This window comes from Melopsittacus undulatus, chromosome 17 (genome assembly GCF_012275295.1).
Source record: "Melopsittacus undulatus isolate bMelUnd1 chromosome 17, bMelUnd1.mat.Z, whole genome shotgun sequence".
NCBI lineage: Eukaryota > Metazoa > Chordata > Aves > Psittaciformes > Psittaculidae > Melopsittacus > Melopsittacus undulatus.
The window spans coordinates 4,491,733-4,512,630 of NC_047543.1; the positions used below are offsets into that span (position 1 = coordinate 4,491,733).

Consider the following 20,898-nt stretch of genomic DNA (forward strand, 5'->3'; position numbering starts at 1 on the left):
AGGGAGCCTAAACACACGCAGTAGTTTAATCTAAATGGACAAACTGCTTCTCATCTCTGTAGGACCTTTTCATGCAGTGCTGCAGTTACCCATCTCTTCTCAATTTTCAGGATTAAAAGCAAGGAGTATCTTCTAGTGTAGCTTTTAGGGGACCCTACCTAAAATTCAGTTACATATTTCATGCAGTCTCTTGAATATTCTTCTTTCACTTTATAGAAGATCCATCCAATTCATGTATAGCTCACCACAAAGGAATCTCAGTGGCTTCTTTTTGAGTTCATTTGGCTTTGCAGTGCAAAGGGGAGGCTGACTGCTTACATTTCTCTGATGAAAACATAAAGAATAATCCCTGCACTGTTGGATAAATTTCCTTCCAACCAAGCTACAGCTGTTGAGACCAATTCATCTTGGAGCAGTTCATGGCTTTTTATTTATGGTATTAGAAATAAGGTATTCAGTATGCTGTGTTTGTGCATCTGTGATGTCAAAGTCCTTGGACTAGTGGCAGATATCTAGTAAATCTCTTTTGGTCTTGCCTCTGACTTCAGCACTGAAATACTGACTCCAGGGTTGGAGCATTTGCCTGGAAATTGAACACAACAGATTCCAAGGGGGAAAAGTTGCTGTCAACACTGGAACACTGCAACAGTGCTTAGCATTAAAGACCTCTTTCTTCCAGTGTTCTGGTATTTAAAGGGTGGCTATAAAGAAGATGGAGATCCCCTTTGTTCAAGGAGTCACATGGAAAAGATGAGGGGTGATGGACACAAGTTACTCCTGGGGGGATTCTGACTGGAAACGAGAGGAAAACTTCTCCCAGTGAGAAAAACCAGCCACTGGAATCATCTCCCCAGGGAAGTGGTGGATTCCCCAACACTGGACACCTTTAAGATTGGGCTGGACAGGGAGCTGGACCATCAAGTCTTGGTCATGCTTTGCCTAGAAAGGTTGGATCAGATGATGCTTGAGGTCCCTCCCACCCTGGGATTCTGTGATTCATGGAAAACTAAACAAGACTTAAACAACTGAGCCAGTTTACTGAAGGTGTGATCTGCATGAACATACATGTTAGGTGCTCTGATGGCCACAGGTGACCAAGCAGGAGACCCAGGGGATGCTGGATAGGTCTGGTTCACCTACGACAGCTCCAAGAGGCCTTTCCCTGTGTGTATATAGAAAAACATAAGCTTTCAGCTGGGCATGAAGGCACATGAAGTGACACCATCTCTAGAACTCCTTGAACTACTCATGCACATGCAATGAATTGGGGGGTTAAGCAGGTTCTTATTCTGATACAGAGTCCCTGGCACATTTTGATCCACTTTTTAGTATTACCCAATGTTGATACACAAGTGCATGAGCTCATATGGCAAATGCAGCAGGACCTGATGGATCTCTCTCTGGGTCTACTGGTTGACTTTATTGCTTGCATGGCTGGGCAGCTTGTTGGGGTATGTTGATGGGGAGGTCACTTACTTGAGGTGACTGTAGGAGGTGTGTTTGAGCTGTGATACTGTCAGAATACCTAAAAATACCTCAGGTCAGTTCTGTTATCAGCTGGGCCTCAAATTTCCCTTGTGGGATTGGGAGAACAGAGTGTGCTGACGTGTGTGTAACACTTGGCTGCAGCCTCAGCTGGATAGCACGCATGGCAAGAGGGGAGAAACCCAGTGATGCCCTTCCATTGAACTTGGAGTATTAGAGCTTACTGTCAACCTTGAAAGGCAAGTTCCAGCTTCTTTCCATAATACCCATTCACAGGCATCTCAGAGCTGTTCTTTCTGTTCTTTGACACTCAATTAAATGCCTGCACTTACTTTTAAAGACCTATAACCAAAAGAGGGACTAATCCAGTCCAGTAGTGCTTTGCTGAAGTTCAAAGTTATCTGTACTTTGAAAGCCACAGTATAATAAAGGCATTGATGGCTCTACATGAACTCGAACACTCTTGAACAGCTTAGGTTGCTGCTGTTGATCCCTTGTGCTGTGAGCAGCGTCTCCCAGGTGAATTAGGGCGGTTATCAAAGGAGGCAGTTGTAATCCTCTGTATCTTCTATGTTCTTACTCAGTGACCTGAGATAAGCTCATCATTTCCTTTATTTTACAGGTGAAAGATCTTTGTGCCCCTGGGGTGTATTGTAGGGGTAGGATTAAAAGGGGAGGTTTCAGGACCAGCTTACACCCAGCCTCCAAGGAGCAGGTTCTTCTCGCTGGTTTCGGAGTGGTTCTGAATGCTGAACCCCAGCGTAATCCAGACACATTCCCAGGCAAGGCAGGGATAGATCCAGCTTTTCCTTTCTGCCAAGATGTGGAAGTCAGTGTGGTTGGAGTATCATTAATATCATGGAAGCAGGATGGGGAATGCATAAGAAACTTCTGCTAATTCTGAACAGAGCCATATCCTTGGTGCAGATCTCTAGGATAAACTCGAAAAGTCTACATTTTTAAGGGAAAAACCTAACCTTGGAAGTCAAAGTCTGGGTAATTTTCACTTTACATAAATGTATGTTCTGGATTTGACTCCCAGAGATAGTAAATGCCCACAGATTGGATGTGGGTGGTCAGCAGTTGAGAAAATTGGGCCATCCATCTAAATTTGTCTCTCTCTTAATCTATGGCATTCACGTCAGCAGGGTTTGAAGCAGTACAATAGGGATTCAATAATTGAAAGACAGCTTCTATTATCATACTGCATAATCCATTTTCATAACAGTGAAGTCACTGGGTAAGGACTTCTCCAGATGCTCATCTCCCAGAGTTAATGGTGCTTATGGATGCAGACATGGCTGCATGTGAGATGCTCCAGGGTTTTGAATTTGCAGTAGTGCAGGTGAGACACTGAAAACCTTGCTCTAAGCTTCCTTGAAGTGAACACTATGGACCTAAGTGGGAATTTCTGGAAGTTCTTGTCCATATCCCAGGTTCTGTGCTTTGAGGGTTTCAGTTATCAAAAAGCAATAGTTAAAGCATTACCTTTTTACTGTAGCTTTAGGCTGTGTCAGAGCACCCTGAACCAAGCCAGAGCTAGGAAATGGAGATGGGCTCTTTTCCAGATTGCACATTATGAGATGAATAATTAACTGTAGACTAATTGCAAATCCTAATTAGTCTCCTACAACTGCACTAAGCGCAGTATTGGTTCAGTGTAAAGTGGAAAGAACTTGACCTTCAGGCTTTCAACTGCTGCTGATGGGAGCAGGGAAGAGCACAATGTTCAGAACCCAACTTACCTTTTGTGATGCTGCAAGTGAAACACCTCCACAAATTCCTGTTATAAAAGTTAAAATGATGCCAAAAACCATCCTTGGCCTTTTCCCAGTGGGCATTACTAGCTCATCTTCCTTCAGATGGCTGAAATAAAGGAGGAAAAATGCTTTGGAATGTTGGGTTCGACCTGTTTTACAGACCTGATGAGGAAACGGGACGTGGAATTGGCTTTGTATCATGGCCATGGTGTGACTGCACAGGGTGGTTTGGTGTCTGGACAGTGGTGCTTTCCAGGTAGCAGGGAGTGTGCTGGAAACAGCAGATGACACTGGAAGATGTACACATGGGTTTGCTACCCTGGTCTTTGCTGTTAACACCTTGGTGTTGTGTGTTGGCTGCTCTGAAGCCCATGGGGTGTGTTCAGAATGGCAGGGGTAGCCTTGGTTTCTCTGTGAGTAACTTGGAAGTAGTCTCTACATGAGAGAGGAGAGGGAAGGCTCTTCCTTTTCCATTACTGTTCCAGGAAATTGTGTTCCCTAGCTCTGGTACCTCTGGTGTGGGGAAAGCAAGGTGGGTTTGCTTCCATGGGAGATGCTGGGAATATAGTGAGCAATGAAAGGAGAAATAACATGTGCAAGCATATATTGACAGCTGGAGCAATGGATAACTTACAATTAATGACCAGACCATAATGTTAAAACAGCCTTGAGTAGCATGAATGACCTGAAAAAGAAGAGAAGGCTCCTGAAGGGGAGACCTGAGAGCAGCTCCAGTGCCTAAAGGGGCTGCAGGAAAGCTGGAGAGGGGCTTGGGACAAGGGCCTGTAGGGCCAGGCCAAGGGGAATGGCTTGAACCTGCCAGAACAGGGGAGACTGAGCTGAGCTCTGAGGCAGAAGCTGTTCCCTGTGAGGGTGCTGAGGTGCTGGCACAGGGTGCCCAGAGAAGCTGTGGCTGCCCCGTCCCTGGCAGTGCTCAAGGCCAGGTTGGACACAGGGGCTTGGAGCAGCTGCTCCAGTGGAAGGGGTCCCTGCCAGTGGCAGGGGTTGGAGCTGGAGGAGCTTTAAGCTCCCTTCCAACCCAAACCAGGCTGGGATTCAGTGATTCTATGAAAACCAGGATACTGCCATCGCAGCACCAGGACTTAGCAGTGTTTTGTTGGTAAAAGCCCTGAGCAGTCGCCAAGCTGAACAGTTCATGACTAAACCTGTTTTTCTTCCTGTTTAGGTGACACTGAGCAGGAGCTGGGACCCCCTCCATCCGTAGATGAGGCAGCAAATACACTCATGACTCGCCTGGGCTTCCTCCTCGGAGAGAAAGTCACGGAGGTTCAGTCAGGGCCCCAGTACAGCATGGAGGTGCAGGATGAGAACCAGGTACGAGCCCTATGATCCCTCCTCTTCTACAGCCCGGTTTGTGAGCCAAACACAGCATGTGGGAGAGGGGGTTTGTTCCAGTTGTGTGCCAGCCGAGTGCCTCATAGCAGTGCACTAACAATGAGGAGGTAAAAGGTTCTATCTCCTTGTCCAACGGTGAATCATCGTCACAGAACGTGGTGCAGGATCAGCTGCTGCCATGTGGAACAGCTTCTGTTGTTTTTCTGTTTCTTGCAAGTGCTGTAGGAGTGGGCAGCATCCCTAATCAGGTTATAGTGACCAAAATAATTTGTGCTTCCATGGCATCTTGCATAGAAGGCTTCGAGAATGCTTCAGCAATGTTACGTAAAGGCTCACGGCTCCCCCAGGGAGGAGAGGGAAGGAGCAATAGACTGATTGTACAGATAGTCACACTTTCTGCTCCTGTTTGCTGAACAAGGTGATTTCATGCTTGCAAACGGAGACAGAAAGCAAATCATGAAATCTTTATTGTGATCAAGCTTGTTCCATCCCCTCCAGCTGGCTGAAAAGCCAGATAGCAGAAAGCTCAGGCCTACAACAGAGATTCTATGGGAACTGTCTGAGTCTCCTTCTCCTCAAGCCTGGATACTGCCCACTCCCAGTAGTGCTGGTGAGACAAGAATGAAACCAGGAGATAGTTTTTCCCTTCGTTTAAATGGAAATGGGTAGTCCAGTGTGTAGCAGAAAAGCATGAAACTCAGAAGCCCACTCACATCTAATGCTCTCTCCTTTTAACAGAGTCATCCCATGAGTCTGCACTTAGATTTTTAACATGGGTGTGATTCATCAGACCTGACTTCAGGTCCTGAATTCCTTAAAAAAGAAAATAATTAATGAAAAGTGGCAGCCAAAAAGAGTTCTCAGCACAGGAATGACATGGAGCTGCTGGAGCAGATCCAGAGGAATCTACAAAGATGCTGCGAGGGCTGGAGCAGCTCTGCCCTGGAGCCAGGCTGAGAGAGCTGGGCTGGGGCAGCCTGGACAAGAGAAGGCTCCTGAAGGGGAGACCTGAGAGCAGCTCCAGTGCCTAAAGGGGCTGCAGGAAAGCTGGAGAGGGGCTTGGGACAAGGGATGTAGGGACAGGCCAAGGGGAATGGCTTGAACCTGCCCAAGAGAGGGGAGACTGAGCTGAGCTCTTAGGCAGAAGCTGTTCCCTGTGAGGGTGCTGAGGCGCTGGCACAGGGTGCCCAGAGAAGCTGTGGCTGCCCCATCCCTGGCAGTGCTCAAGGCCAGGTTGGACACAGGGGCTTGGAGCAGCTGCTCCAGTGGAAGGGGTCCCTGCCTGTGGTAGGGGTTGGAGCTGGATGAGCTTTAAGGTCCCTTCCAATACAAACCAGTCTGGGATTCTATGGAGGTGGCTCTGGTGGCACATGTGAATCTTTCTCCCAGCCTGAGCCAATGGGAAGGAAACTTCAGTTTTGCCATTTTCCAGTTGCTCCAAGAGCCCTGGTCTGCTCCCAGCACAAAGCAGGGGATGTTCCCTGTGAGCAGGGTGCAGGGCTGTGTCTTGGGCTTGGTCCATGCTGTAGACGGAACCAAAAGGTTTTTGATCTTCTGCATGGACACTTGAGAGCCAAGAAACATGGTTTTGTCAAGTTTTTGCCTTTAAGATATTCATTAAGCTTTTAACACTTTCAGTCCAGGTTTTAGGCAAGTTGTGGTGGATTTGAAATGTACTTCACTGCACATTGTGCTAGAGAATGTACTTTTAACAGGTACCTGCTTGAACTGAATACTTCAAAGCCAAGCAGAGCTTTCTGCCTATAAATGGTTCTTTTTGTTGTTGCCTTTTGACAAAAATTAAAATCCCATCTTTTCTCTAATGCAAAAGATGCCTTTGGAGAATGAAAAAAGAAAAACCTGAAGAGAAGCAGCAGAGTTGTCCTCTAAAATAGATGGGTATCTTGGGCCATGTGCTAATTCTTGCATCACAAAGCTTTATCAGGCCCTTTGAATGCTCTTCATGTGCTGCTGGAGATAAAGGGAAGCTGGTTCCTCAATTACCAAGCTGATTTTTTTATCTTTCTTTGTGAGCATCTCCTGCTGTCAGCACTTGCCTGGAGTCCCAGGATGCTGGAGGCTGGAGATGATCCCTGGAGACCATCTCATCCAACCACCTGCTGGCAGCTTCAGAGCTGGACCAGGTTGTTCAGGCCTTGTCCAGGTGAGGTTTGAAGATCTTCACAGGTAGAGAACAGGGCAGCCTGTGCCAGGGCTTGATGACTGCCTGGGATGGATTTCTGTCTTCTACCTACTACAGAGCTGCCTTGATACATCCTGTGCCTGCAGCATCTTGTCTTTGCTTTCTGAGGAGAGCATGGTTGTGTCTTCTCACCCCCTGCACACAGTGGGAGGCTGCAGGTATACTTAAGTGCAGTTTAGCTGTCTCTTCCCCAGGCGGAATGAATCCTCTCCATCAGCATCTCCTCCTTCAAAACAAGCTCCAGCCACCTGACAATCTTGGTGGCCCTTCTCTGGCTTTTGCCATTACCACTGGCTGTTTTGGGGCAAGAGCCATGCACAAACCCTGTCCTAGCTGAAACCTCTTCCGAACTGCAGCAGCTCTTCTGCAAACCTCTGCCCTTCTTCCCAAATGGAGTTTCTTCAGCTGCCCTGCTTCAAGTAGTGTTGAAAATCATAGAATCATCTCATGCAGTGAGACATGGGGTTTGCAGAGATTCATTCTTCCCTTCCTCATTGATTAATCGGAATCTGATGGAGACTTTGATGAAGAGTTTGCACTTGAATTTGAAAACAAGAACCATTTCCTAGGGTTTAATGTGTCCATTGACAAGGCCTGGGCAAAGAGAACGTGCTTTATATCTAAAGCTGGGGCGCGGCTGCTGCTTGGAATTCTGACCATGCTTTGCTTTCTCAAGCAGAAAATCATCACTTGCAATCTTGCCAATGCTGGAGCTAAGGTGGAACTAAGAAATAAAGGTGTTTCCACTAAACCCATCCTGATTTATCAATGGGCATGTTGCATTTCACTCTGCATATGTCAAAGGATAGCCTGTAATTCGGAGTGCTCTGAAGTGGTGTGTTTTATTGTGCTGTCTCTTAATCACGCTTTCCTTAATGAGAGACCACAAAATGCTGAAGAAGAAACCCTTTTTCTCCTACTTTTTAAGGGGGAAACTCTTTTTTAACTGCACTGCCTGCCAGTGGAGCACAAAGGACAATGAGGCTGTGTCAGAACAGTGTCATTTCTCAAAGCTTAGGGAAAATGTGACAGATGAAACAGGAGCAGGAAGAATACAGAATGTTCTGTCAATGGCAATTTGTATTTAAAACTTGCACAGAGGAGCCTTTTTTCTCTATCAATACAAAAATAAAACATGTCAATCAATGCCAAGTGATATCCCATGTTATTCTGTCATTTCCAGTTGCAAGGAGCTGTTCTTAAGGAGCTGCATAAAAGCTCATATGAAAGAACTTAGAATATCACTTTTGGCATTTTGTGAAACAATCGTTTCCCCTCAGCTGAAGGGATGAAGATGATTTCTTCATTCCTTCAAGTGCCATTCTTGTCCTGCAGCTTGCTTTTAAGTGTTTGCTGCGTTTTAAGGTCAATGGATGGTTATTTTCTTAGTACTGAGAGAAGCTTCAGCAGGGATTTGTTTAAAATAACGATTGAAAGAAGGACATAAAAAGTTCACTCTAAAGCATTTAGCATCACAGAATCATCAGGGTTGGAAGGGACCCCTGGAGATCATCCAGTCCAACCCCTGCCAAGGCAGGGCCACCCAGAGCAGGTCACACAGGAACGTGCCCATGGTGGGTTTCAATGCCTCCAGAGAGGCAGACTCCACAGCCCCCATGGGCTCTGTGCCCATCAATGGAAGGAAGTTCTTCCTCATGTTGAGGTGAAACTTGTTGTGTTCTAGTTCATGGCCATTGCTCCTCCTCCCATTGCTGGGCACCACTGAGAAGAGTCTGGCACCATCCTCCTGGCACCTCCTTTGAGCTGCTGATCTGCACTGATGGGATCTCCTCTCAGTCTGCTCTTCTCTAACCAGGCCCAGCTCCTGCAATCTCTGCTCCAGACCCTGAGCATCCTTGTGGTCTCTGCTGGACCCTCTCCAGCAGCTCCTTGTCTTGCACTTAGGAGCCGTAATAGCTTTATAGTCCTAATGCTTCACATTCTGAAAGCCCCCCATGTAAACTGGTTAAACTTTCAGGTGTGTAGGATGAGGTTGGAAGGCACCTCTGGAGATCATCTAATCCAGACCACTCAGATTGCTTCAAGCCCCATTCAACCTGGCCTTGAGCACTGCCAGAGATGGGGCAGCCACAGCTTCTCCCTGAATACTTGAGGTTTCTTGCACCCAGTATCTTCCCAAGATAACTTTTAAAGCCCCATCTTTTTTTGTGCTGCTGCATTTCTTTGTTTTGTTCTGCCTTTGGAGAGCAACATTTTCCCTATTACGTGTTTTAAACCTTATCTGGTGGGGGAAGCGTGTCTGGGCAGGGCTGTTTCCCATCTAGATAAGGCATTTGGAGCTTCCTGGTGCAGGGGTGTAAAACCACTGTTGGTTTCCTTGAATGGAGGAAGCCTTTACAGGGCAGAATAAGAATTGAAGCCCCACGGAGGCTTCTGAGCAGATGGGAATGGCCCAGAGGCCTTTGTGGGATTTCCGGTGTATGGTGTATCTTGCTGAAAGGTGAGATCATGCTGGATCATCATCCCCTGGAGATGTCTGCTTAATGGTATGAAATTTGCTTCACTGTGTCATAGATTTTCCTTGTTTGGGCTTTTTTTGGAGAGGGACTTTTTGTGAGGACCTGTAGGGACAGAGTTAAAACTGAAACAGGGAAGTTCAGGTTGGAGATAAGGCAGAATCTGTTCCCTGTGAGGGGTGCCCAGAGAACTGTGGCTGCCCCATCCCTGGCAGTGCTCAAGGCCAGGTTGGACACAGGGGCTTGGAGCAGCTGCTCCAGTGGAAGGGGTCCCTGCCTGTGGCAGGGGTTGGAGCTGGATGAGCTTTAAGGTCCTTTCTAACCCAAACCAGTCTGGGATTCAATTAAAATGATCAAAATTCCCAATGAAGTCTGGAGTCAGACATTTGGTTAACCCCACTTTATTGATGTGTTTCCTGTTGCACATGGCAGCTTTAAAGCAAGACACAGCAACCAAGCCTGGTGCCTGTGTTACCCACACCATGGGGAGGCTCAGCAGACCCTGTCACTTTGAGCACTAAAGCACTTCTTACCTTGCCCTTACAAAGCAAATCCTCAAGTGTGAGCTGCACAAAGGCTCTTCCCACCCAGTGCCTGGCAGTGCTGAGTGACTCTGTTCCCCCTTCCCCTGTTGCAGAGCTCGGCCGTGACGCAGCGCATCAGCCCCTGCTCCACGCTGACCAGCAGCACGGCCTCGCCGCCCGCCAGCAGCCCCTGCTCCACGCTCCCACCAGTCAGCACCAGTGTCACCACCAAGGATTGCACCTACGGCGCCGTCACCAGCCCCACCTCCACGCTGGAGAGCAGGGACAGCGGCATCATAGGTGAGTGCAACCCTGCTCCTCTGCTGAACCATCATCATCATCAGCTGTGCTGGTGCTACAAGGGTTGTTGTAGCTGGTACACACAGGTTCGCTGATGGGGTGAGTTTGCATTACTCAGGACTGCAGTGAGCAAGGTGAAATGCACTCCTGTTCAGCACAGGGAGTTGGTGAGAATTGGGTTGGAGAAGTCGATTGATGCAAAGCTGTGGGGCTTGTTTAAGTGGTGAAAGAGGAAGAGTTTTGTCTTCCTCCTATTGCTGTGTTCCATTGTCACCTTTCTGTTACTTGCAGTCTTTCTTCCCAGTGCACTCTTGCCTTGCTTTCATTCTGTTGAGGTGGTTGGGGTGTTTTCTTACCAGGTGTTCTGTATCCTTCAGCTGCTGCCTATGCCCACTCCTAGAATCATAGAATAGTTTGGGTTGGAAGGGACCTTCAAAGTCCAACCCGCTTGCAGTGAGCAGGGACATCTTCAACTAGACCAGGTTACCCAGAACCACATCCAGCCTGGCCTCGGATGTCTCCAGGGATGGGGCATCCACCACTTCCCTGGGCAACCTGTGTCAAGGTTTTACCACCCTCATTGTAAAGAATTTCTTCCTCACATCCAGCCTTAATCTCCCTCTTTTGGTTTAAAACCATCATCCCTCATCCTGTTGAAACAAGCCCTGCTAAAAGTCTCTCCCCATCTTCCTTATGTGTCCCTTTTAAGAACTGAAAGGCCACAATAAAGTCTCCCATTCGTGGAAATGGAGGTGCTCATTTAGACAGACACAAGCTTTTTGGTCAGATAAGGAGGATGGGATGTCTCAGTGTCAGGCCATGGCTGGTACCTGGGGCTGCCATCCCCTCCTACCTCAAGTAGTCTTAGAGGCATCTATATTTTCAGTGCTTTTTTCTTGTTATGGAGGTTATGGACCATTCAGTCCATAGCCATTGTACTTCCATGTCCGAGGAAAGAAAACAGCTGATGGCATCGTGTTCATAGTACAAATACTGTTGGATTATATTCTCATAAATATAAAATCACTGATTCTATACCTGATCACCTTCTCTGCCCCATGACTGTCACTGCCACTGTATCAGTAACTCTGTGCCTCATAAATGACTGCTGCTCTTAAACTCAGCCTTGGGCAGGAGCTGGATTAAATTAACACCAATTCCAGTGAATTTCATCCCAATGATGTGTTGGTTACAAGTGTGAAGGATCTTGAGCAAATAACATCCACACATTTCTGTTCTATAACTGTAAAGGCCTAACGGGAGGAAAGGGATGCCTGTGTAACGTCAGGCAGGATGCTCCTTGCTTGGTTGTCCCTGCTGCATGTTCCATGCTCAGCATTTCTGCAGCTATGAAGGTTTTACTTTGCCAATAGTTTTTGTAGTACTTAAAAGAAACATAAAGAAGTTTATGTAGTACTGAAAGAAAGAAGAACCTGAACTTCCCCTGTTTAAGTTGGAACCCATTCCCCCTTGTCCTATTGCTCCAGTCCCTCCCCAGCATCCCTACAGGCTCCCTTCAGACACTGGAAGCTGCTCTGAGGTCTCCACGCAGCTTCTCTTCTTCAGGCTGAGCAGCCCCAATGTTCTCAGCCTGTCTTCATATGGGAGATGCTCCAGCCCCTGATCATCCTCATGTCCTCCTCTGGACTTGCTCCAACAGCTCCATGTCTTGCCATGAGAGGGTGTTGAGTCTTTTTGCTCAGACTTTCTGCCCCATCCTTTTTCAGTAGCTCTATAGCAATTAATGTAGAAGTTTGAAACATTTTGTTGCCCCTCATAAGGAAGATTCTCTCTTAAGAGGTTCTTCTGTTGGTAACTTGGATTTTCCTATGGAAACTGTGGAAATAATAGAAGGTTGCTTATCCCAAGGCTATGTTAACGTATCCCAGATGGAGAAGTCATGTAAAGAAATGTTCATGTAGAGTAAGAGAAGGACTTTTTAAGGCTTTCAAAAAGCAAGGCTTTCCTCTCCTAGTGTTCACACTCAAAGGAAGACAAGAGCCTCTTTCTCCCCTCATTTCTTTCTTTTGACAATAGCATTTTCAACCCCTTCTTTGATAGAAGCTCAACAGCTGTATCAGATTGTGGGGAAAGTGGTCTTCTCTGCTGCTGGAAAGTATGTGTAGAAGGATCATAGATGAGAAACAGAACAGTTGGGGTTGGAAGGGACCTTCAGAGGTCATCTTGTCCATCCTGCCTGCAATGAGCAGGAACATCTTGAACTAGATCAGGTTCAGAATCAACATTCCCCTGGGTATTTATGTTTCCTGAGTAATGAGCCCTCCTGCTCCTCCCACATCGTTCTATGGAAATCACAGAATGGTTTGGGTTGGAAAGGACCTTAAGATCATCCAGTTCCAGTCCCCTCCCATGGGCAAGGGTGCCTTCCACTAGACCAGGTTGCTCAAAATGAATGACTGAAACTGTTAGCTCCAAGGTGTATTTCTGTAATACATTCCAGTGTATTTCTTACTCCTCTTGATAAAAGTTAATGGTTTTGGGAAGATCTGTTCATCTTTACCACCTCTCTGTCCTAGACACAGCATTAATTTGTCAAAGTTAAATCATTGTGGCTCTTTAGACTCTACATCAGCTGCATTAAGAGCATAATTATCCACTGAGGTGCGTAGAGTGAGCATTTTGGTGTTCTCATCTGGATGTAAAGACCAGATTTTAACCAGTCAGGTCTCTGGTGACTTGTCCTCTTGGAGTTATTCCTGTCCCTTTGTGTGTCACCTCTTACATAATTCAGTTATTAGGGAAGAAGTGTGTCGTGTCTCTCATGTGCACAGCACAGGGACTGTTTCGTGCTTACTGATGGCTTTAATAAATGCATCATTTTGCTTAGAAGAGACTTATTTTGGAAGTTTGGATCCTCTGTAGTAAGGGAAATTCAGGCTATTTTGGTTGAAAGGGTAACCAAAAATGCAACAAGATCTTCAAACACTGATTTGTAGGAGACAAGAAATAGTGATGAGGGGAGGAGGAGAGAGGAAGTGAGCCAAGAGGAGCAATAGGAGCAAATCAGCCCTTGCTCCTGGAAGCCACTAAATCCTTTTAGTGTACAACAGAATGGCTGGTGAAAATGCTGCCCTGACTTTAACCTCGGAGTAGCTTCCAGGATTTTCTTTGCCTCTCACTATGTAAAAGCAGCCAACTGTTCATGTTCAAAACCTGCTACTGAAAAGAAAACTGGTCAAAGGATCATGTGCTGCTATGGGGGGAACTTTGCACTTCATGGCCCACAGAAGTGTCTGAATGCAGCAGAATATAAGCCTATCTCCAGCAATCTCAGCGAGCCTGCACAATAAACCCTCCAGTGCTTCTTGCTGGTGTGTAAAGCTTACCCAAGTGCTTGTGATGTTCACACAGCACTTGATGGCATTTAGTCTCCCAAGGGGATTAAAAGAGTGCCTGTTCTCTGTGTTGACTGTTCCTGGGGAAGTGCTGTCACTTACTGTGCTATGAAATAGGGCGAGCCTTGTCCTTGGTGCAAAGTCCTTTATGGTCTATGCTGGGTTCCCCACTTAATTGTTAGGGGGATCATCCTAAGCAGGGAAATTGGTGTGATGGCAAAGAAGGAAACAGGGATAAATCCTCTTGCACCAATGTAGACACATCTAATACCACGTGGACCAGTTGCTTTCACTTAGATTTGGTGGCTCTTTACAATGAAGAATGACATGTAAAGGACCCTCCATCCCCTTCTGGATGTCCCTGGCATGGAGCTATCTTCACACTCTTTTTGCTGCTTTTTCCTGTGACTCCTGAGCTTTTATCAACTTGCTGCTTTCTACAGATTTCTGTGTTGGTGGGTTAAAAATAGGCTTGTGAATAAATTCATCTAGAGTGTGTGTGCTAAGCAGAATAGATGCTGCTGACAATAAAACAAGCTAGATCTGTTTGCAAGTTTAACTGCTTGGGAGAAGGCAGCAAAGAACGGCTCCGAGGGCACATCAAGGTAAATTTAACTCAGGTTAAATATTTCTGTGCTTTTCCAGCTGCAGCGTTTGAATTCTGACATCCTCATCAGTATTATGAAACACTCTGTTAATAATGAATAAGATTTGTAAGAATTGCAGATCTTTCTCTTCAATCTAACCAGCTTCCATTTGGGCTCATTCCCCAAAGGAGGAGCTCCCTGGAAAATGTCTCCTAGTGACGAATAATGAGCTTTTGTTCAGTAATGCATCTACATATTGCAGGTGACGGGGCTGATGGTTCAGGAGGTGAAAATGGAGGTTATTTATCAGGCATCACATCAGCTCTTGAGGAAAATCAGTGGGGTCACAGAATCCCAACCGTATGAAGTAGAAAACAGCACCCTCTTTGAATCTCAAGTCAATTCTTTCTCCATTTCATTGAAAGGATGCATTAAGCAGAAATCAAACACGTGCATGCACAAGTGATGTGATTTGTGCTTGATGTCAGGGGGAGAAACCATAAAGTCATGAAAGAACAGTTCTGCCTTCCCCCAGTTAAACCAGTGACAAGAGTTGGGTTTGACACCAAAATCTGGGCCTTAAGTACTGGATCATGGGGCAGCTACAGAAGAAAAAGGAGAAAGAACAGTGTTTAAAGCTAAAGGAAGTGGCACAGAACAGGTGTAATATACCAACAGTGAAATCTGCTTCTCTTTATGCTCCAGCCCAGTAGATGGAAGTAAAATTGAGTGATAAAAAGAAAGAATAAACTGGAAAGACAGCTCAGAAGATAACTAGAAGAAAACTCAGTGCTGTCAGCTCCCACAGGGTTATTTTGGATGCTGTGATAAGTGGCTCCTCTTTTACGTTTTAGCTGTTGGTGGTGTGAGGTTAGATGGGACTCTCAGCTTTTATTTTAAGAGCAGCAAGATTTGAACCTTCATGGTTATGAAAAGCTTCACAATGATCCAAGCTTGCCCATAAAGTTAATGCCAAGCATGCAGATAACTTCCCTGTCGTTGTGCACACCCCCACACAGGCCTCCTTTCTGCTTTCTTGTTTAAGTCTTAACATTTTAAAACTGATTTCAAGACTGTGGACTTGAAAAACTGAAAACTTGGGAATGGTCCTTGCTGATGCTAAAGAAGGAATGTCAGTGAGGCAGGCAAAAATAAAGGGAAGTCCAGAATGGTAAAAGGCAGACAGAGAGGGCACTGAATCAAGAAGGTGATGGAAATTGATGTAGGTTTAAAGGGATGTGTGTGTGCATGTCTTCTGAAATGGTAAGAGGCCCACTGTTAACATGCAGTGAGCAGTTCCTATAGCTGACTGAGCTGAAACCCTAATGGGTTTAACCTCAACCAGCAATTGAGCACTGAGCCCCTTGCTCACCCTAGTGGGACTGGGACAATCATAGAATCATATCATAGAATCCCAGCCTGGTTTGGGTTGAAGGGACCTTAAAGCTCCTCCAGCTCCAACCCCTGCCATGGGCAAGGGACACTTCCACTGGAGCAGCTGCTCCAACCCCCTGTGTCCAACCCGGCCTTGAACACTGCCTCACAGGGAAGAACTTGTGCCTCAGATCTCATCTCAGTCTCCCCTCTGGCAGCTTGAAACACGTTCATTGCCTTGTTTCTGCAAGTGATAAAGTGAAGTTTATAGACTCCAGCTTTGCTGATCCATTCTGTCTCACAGCACAGTGTTTGCAGTGAGTTTTCTCTGCTGATGGGAGTGCCTCCCTCTGCTGAAATGCTTCTCTGACCCAGGTTGCACATTCCTAGTCTGAGGAGCTCACAGGTACAAGCCCTTCAAGGCATTCGGACCATTCTTCATATTGCTTGTCAGCGCTGCAATGGGGAATTCATGTTTGGAGCAGAACAAATACAGGGTCAGCATGAGGCTGCCATCAAGGTATTTGTCATTAAGTTTTGAGACTTTCTGTGTGCATACCATAATTTAGAATGCCTCGAGACAGAAATGGGTTTACCTGTTGAATCCTTTTGTTACTTTAGTTAAGCAGTGATCTTTATTTTCCCCTTTCCCATTTGAGATCAGTGCTTGAAGAAGTTAAACCTATGAAGAGCAGTGTGGGTTTTGACCTCGAGCAGGGCAAGACTTAAGGGTTTGGAGTTTCATTTCCCCTTTAAACCCACTGATGGTGTCCAGCAGAGAATGATGCTCTTCTAAACACACCGAGTGCTTGGGGGCTGTCAGGACTTGCCCTGCACGTGACAGCCCAAAGCTGCTCTCTTCCATTGGGAAACCTTTGGGCCTATGCTTTGTGCCTGCCAAGTTGTTCTGCTTGGCAGCCAAGCTCCCTGGAGCACTCACGGCTATATTTAGGTGTATGCTTCTGTGGATGAGTTTGGGAAAGCTTATGTAGAGGAGGGTAAAGAACATATCTGACTCCTTGCCAACTTGTCCATGTCAGCTAGGACATCTCCAATGCGATAAGGCAGGTCATGGTGGAGTGTGTTACTGGAGGGAAATGAGGTGAGCTGGCAGAGCATGCAGGAGGGGGTTTGGTACCTCTTGGCACTGCACCATGTGAAGCTCACTCCTTTGCTGCAGTTACTTTGAACCAATAAATCTCTATTTCCTACTTAGGACATTATAAATCTTTACATAGAATTAATGTTACAGCTGTTGGTGAACATAAAGTGATAACTGCAGAAAACTACTTTCTCCTGCAATTCCATATGAAAGGTGAACTTGAAGGGTGGCGTTTTCAAGGCATGATCTCTGCCTCAAGGAGAATTGGATGGGATGGTAAAATTCCCTTTATGTGTTTGATTCAGGACAAGTACAGCTGAAAGCCTCGTGCCCCAGGGCATAGGCCAGCATGCAGCTAAATGAGAAGTAGTGTTTGCTATCCTGTAAGTACATGAAACTCTGGGAGGTGTAGTACTGACTGCAGGGAAATGCAGGGGCTGTCTTGGGGGAGCTGCTGCACTGGTGCAGGTAGGAAGCTGTTCCCTGGGAGGGTGCTGAGGCGCTGGCACAGGGTGCCCAGAGAAGCTGTGGCTGCCCCATCCCTGGCAGTGTTCAAGGCCAGGTTGGACACAGGGGCTTGGAGCAGCTGCTCCAGTGGAAGGGGTCCCTGCTTGTGGCAGGGGCTGGAGTTGGATGAGCTTTAAGGCCCTTTCCGACCTAAATCCTTCTGTGATTTAATGTTTTAATAGGCAGCATGCTCTGAATCCAGGAAGGATAAACTGATGACCTCACATCCATCAAGGAGCAGGGATTTTTGCCTTGCTGTTTTCAAGTTAGCAGTGGCAGGGATGCTGTGAGCCCAGGGGCAGGGTCTCCTCCTGAGGCTGTGCCCCCCTTACCCTGCAACCCTCTGAATGTGCCCCGTAAGCTATGTTACAGTGATGAAAACCTCAGATGCCACTTAAGCTGAGTCCATGTGTGCTCCTGCAGCCCTTTTTTTGACACCATTTTAACAGCATAATGTACGAGTGGGGTCTGTTGGGATTTCTCACCATCAGGACCTCCTTTCCACAGGCCATCAGCTGGGTTAGCCAGAGTCACAGTTATGAATTACAGAGCAAAGAGATCTCAAAGTAGGAGCACAGAATACTTGTTTTGTGGTTCAGATGTTCAGTATAACCCCAAAGTTGTAATAACAGAAAGAATCTTCACTTGAAGATCAGTCTTTAATAGAATCTGATATTCTGATGCTCTCCTGTATGCAAAGATGTGCTTGACAGTAGGCATACAGGCAGTGATGTTGTCATGTTAGTTGGTAGCTGCTGTTGCTCATTTCAATCGGCTTCTCTGCATCTGGATTAAGGACAAGAGTATTATTAACATGTAGATATGGTTTAGGTGCATTAATGAGGCAACAGGATCCTGGTGTGACTGCAGCAGGATGCGTCCTCAGGGTGGTCTCCATTCCCCATGCATCTCACTGCAGATTGCTGCTGAAAGCTCAGTTAATCCCCTGCAGGGCTAATGCATGATGGGGAGATGTTCTCACACCCCCAGACTGTATGTCCTGGAGTACCCTCTGCACTGCTGGAACCTTTAGGGCATGAATATGGCAGACTTGCAGAAATAATGGTATTTTTGCAAGTTTGCTTCTGGTTGTGGGTGTTCATGTGCTTCATTCCACTGGGGACTGACATGAAGTTCTGTCTACCCTAGCAGTAGTGGAAAGGAATGGTGTACAGACTAGAGACTAGAAGAGAGAATATGGAATATAGAATATGGAATAGAACAAAGTATTTTCAATTATAAGGGACCTACAACAATTCAGGCCAACTGCCCGACCAAATCTTTGCCCTTGCCTTGTGTTTACCCACTTTGCATTCCCAGCTTCCCATGTATCACACTGCACCAGGCTTGGGAGATGCACATAATGTGGATTTCCTGAAATGAGATGCTGTGTTCTCTACCTTGGGACTGTGAAGCTGTGGCTTGTGAGCAGCTCTCCGGGTTGTGCTCTTGGGAAGCTTTGCTGGTGCTCAGCATTGTTGGTTCCTGTTACTGGCTCGTAATGAACCTGCACGATTTTGCCTTTTCAATGAAGTCAAATTTGGTTTGGCTTAAAATAGCTCATAGACAAGATTAAGCCCATGGAGCAATGGCTTCCAGCCCATGTAGCTCTACTTGTATCATCCAGGGCTGTTCAAAAGGTAGATTAATCCACAGGGAACAATCCTAAATACCTGATTCAGTGAAGAGTTTGCACATAAACCAGCTTTAGTATAAAACAGTGAATATGATATTTAAAGCAAACACCAAGTGAGGGTTAGAGAAGGGGCCAGCAGCATTTAGTAGCTCCTTTTTCCTTTTCTGATGCTTCATTTAGGGGAAACTCATGTTGACACAAAGTTATTTTGGTTTTCCTCAGTTTGATGTATGAGTTCAGCTGCTGATGTGTATCTACAGAGATGAATTAGATCCTGAGAGAGAGGTTTGAAATGAATGGATTTTAATGGATCAATGGATTGATTTTTGTCTGTAAAGAGATGTGTAGTGAGCCTGGCTCTGCTGACTCATTGAAATGGAGCTTTTCTACAAAACCATTCCAAAGCTCTTTCTCAATATTAAACCATTTGAGGGAGCAGGAGAGATCTGTGAACATCTGTTCCTTGTTTTGGTCTGCTTTTCCTGTGCTAACGTGTAAATGCATTTACCTGACAACAAGCTTATGTTTCAATGCCAACAAACAAATACCAGTTCTTAGCAGTTGCATGTGTTGGGTTTAAGTTTCCAAATACGTTACAGACAACTAAATTTGGGGATGCTTGATGAGAGGTGAAGACATTGATCCTACTGCAGAGAGAAGAAACCCAATACTGAGAAATAAAACTGTATAAGCAGGGGTAAAGGTTGGAGGTTCATGGCATTTGTTGGAATGGATGAAGAGGCACAGTGAGAATTAAAGGTGTTCATTTTGGGTTTTAATGATGATTTTGTGAGGTTAGATGTAAGTATTTATTTCTTGTTCTTCTTATAATGGAATTCATCATGTATAATTAAGCCAGATCAGTCCTTGGTCATTGAAGGTCATGGTTTTGCACTGGGAGTCCAGCAGTAACTGTCATCACCTTCACATTTGTCAGCTCTAGATGGGTATTTGAGGTTTTACATCAGATGCTTAATGTTGGGCAGTGAAGTGATTCTTCTGCTCAACATGTAAAGAGCTGGAATATGTACGTCTCTGCTTTACCCATTTGCACTTCAACTGCATCATCAACTACCAGGTGCTCCTGGCTTTTCTAGGCTGCTTACTTGTAAAGCTTGGCATTAGGAAAAGCTTGAGCCTACAAGCATGTGAGTCTTCAGATTAATTTCCTCTTTGTGTTCGTCAATATAAAAATCAATGTGGTGCTGTTGATTAATGGGGGAGCATTGCCCTTGGCTCAGGAATGGACTTTGGTTGAAGGCCCTGAGGAGACATCACCACATGGTTTGTGTTGCAGATGAGGAGTGGTGGGTCTGTGGACAAATGGCATAGAAATGAGCAGAGAATTTGGTCTGGAGAAGGTATTTACCACAACTCAGTGAAAATGATGGATTTCAGGGGGTTAAGTTGAATTTCAGGGGTTTAAATAGCAGTGGGGCAATGCAAGGGCATAGTGAGCTCTGGTTTGTGATCTCCCATGTGGGAAGGAGGCAAGTTTGATAAGCTTACATGAGCTGGGGTGGGCTTGGGATCTTCTCACAGTGACTGAATGGTTGGGTTATGGTCTTGATAGGAGACATTAAAGAGAAAGGAAGGTCAGCAGCCCAAAGGGAGTTACAGCCAGTGAATACCTGTCAGAACAGAAAAGATACCAGCAGAGAGATGTTAGCTGTGTGGGTCAGTATCGTACTGTCACTTCCCAATGGGAAAGTCAATGCAGTAACAATCCTGATCTGTAAAATGAAATAATAGAAGGGAAAATGTGTGGATTCCAGTTAAAGCTTCATAAAACCCTGATGGGACATTGGGCTCAGTTTCTGAACCAAACTGATCCACAAGAGCTGGTTGTTCATGCAGGTCATGTGGGAGCTCTCTGTTTGGTGTCAAACTCTGCAAGGTTATAAACTGCTGCAAACATCTTTGTAAAGGTGGTAACTGATGTGAATTAAGAGATGAGGAGCATGATAATGGTTTTTCCTTAACAATTCCTGCTTTTCTAGCATCGTGTCTTGAATACACTGCTGCACTTGATTCTTAATACTCTTTGTAATTACAAATGGCTTCTAACAGTGGGAGCCAAAATGTTATAGTCTAAATGTTCTTTGAGAAGCAGTAAACAGAACCAATATCAGTAAATCCAGTTCCATAATCTCTGATTTATGTGAATGTGGAAAACCTGATGAACACCAGCTTTGGCTCTGCTGGGCACAGAGCAGTGTGTGTGCAAACTG

General features: G+C 45.8%; 1 protein-coding gene across 1 annotated transcript in view; it reads left to right on the forward strand.

Moving 5' to 3' along the window:
* TANC2 (tetratricopeptide repeat, ankyrin repeat and coiled-coil containing 2) overlaps nucleotides 1-20,898 on the forward strand; it is a 210,615-nt gene that overhangs the window by 112,711 nt on the left and 77,006 nt on the right. The window contains exons 7-8 of the mRNA XM_034070068.1: nucleotides 4,432-4,580; nucleotides 9,919-10,105. Coding sequence (XP_033925959.1) covers nucleotides 4,432-4,580; nucleotides 9,919-10,105 — 336 coding nt within the window. The remainder of the gene's footprint in view (nucleotides 1-4,431; nucleotides 4,581-9,918; nucleotides 10,106-20,898) is intronic.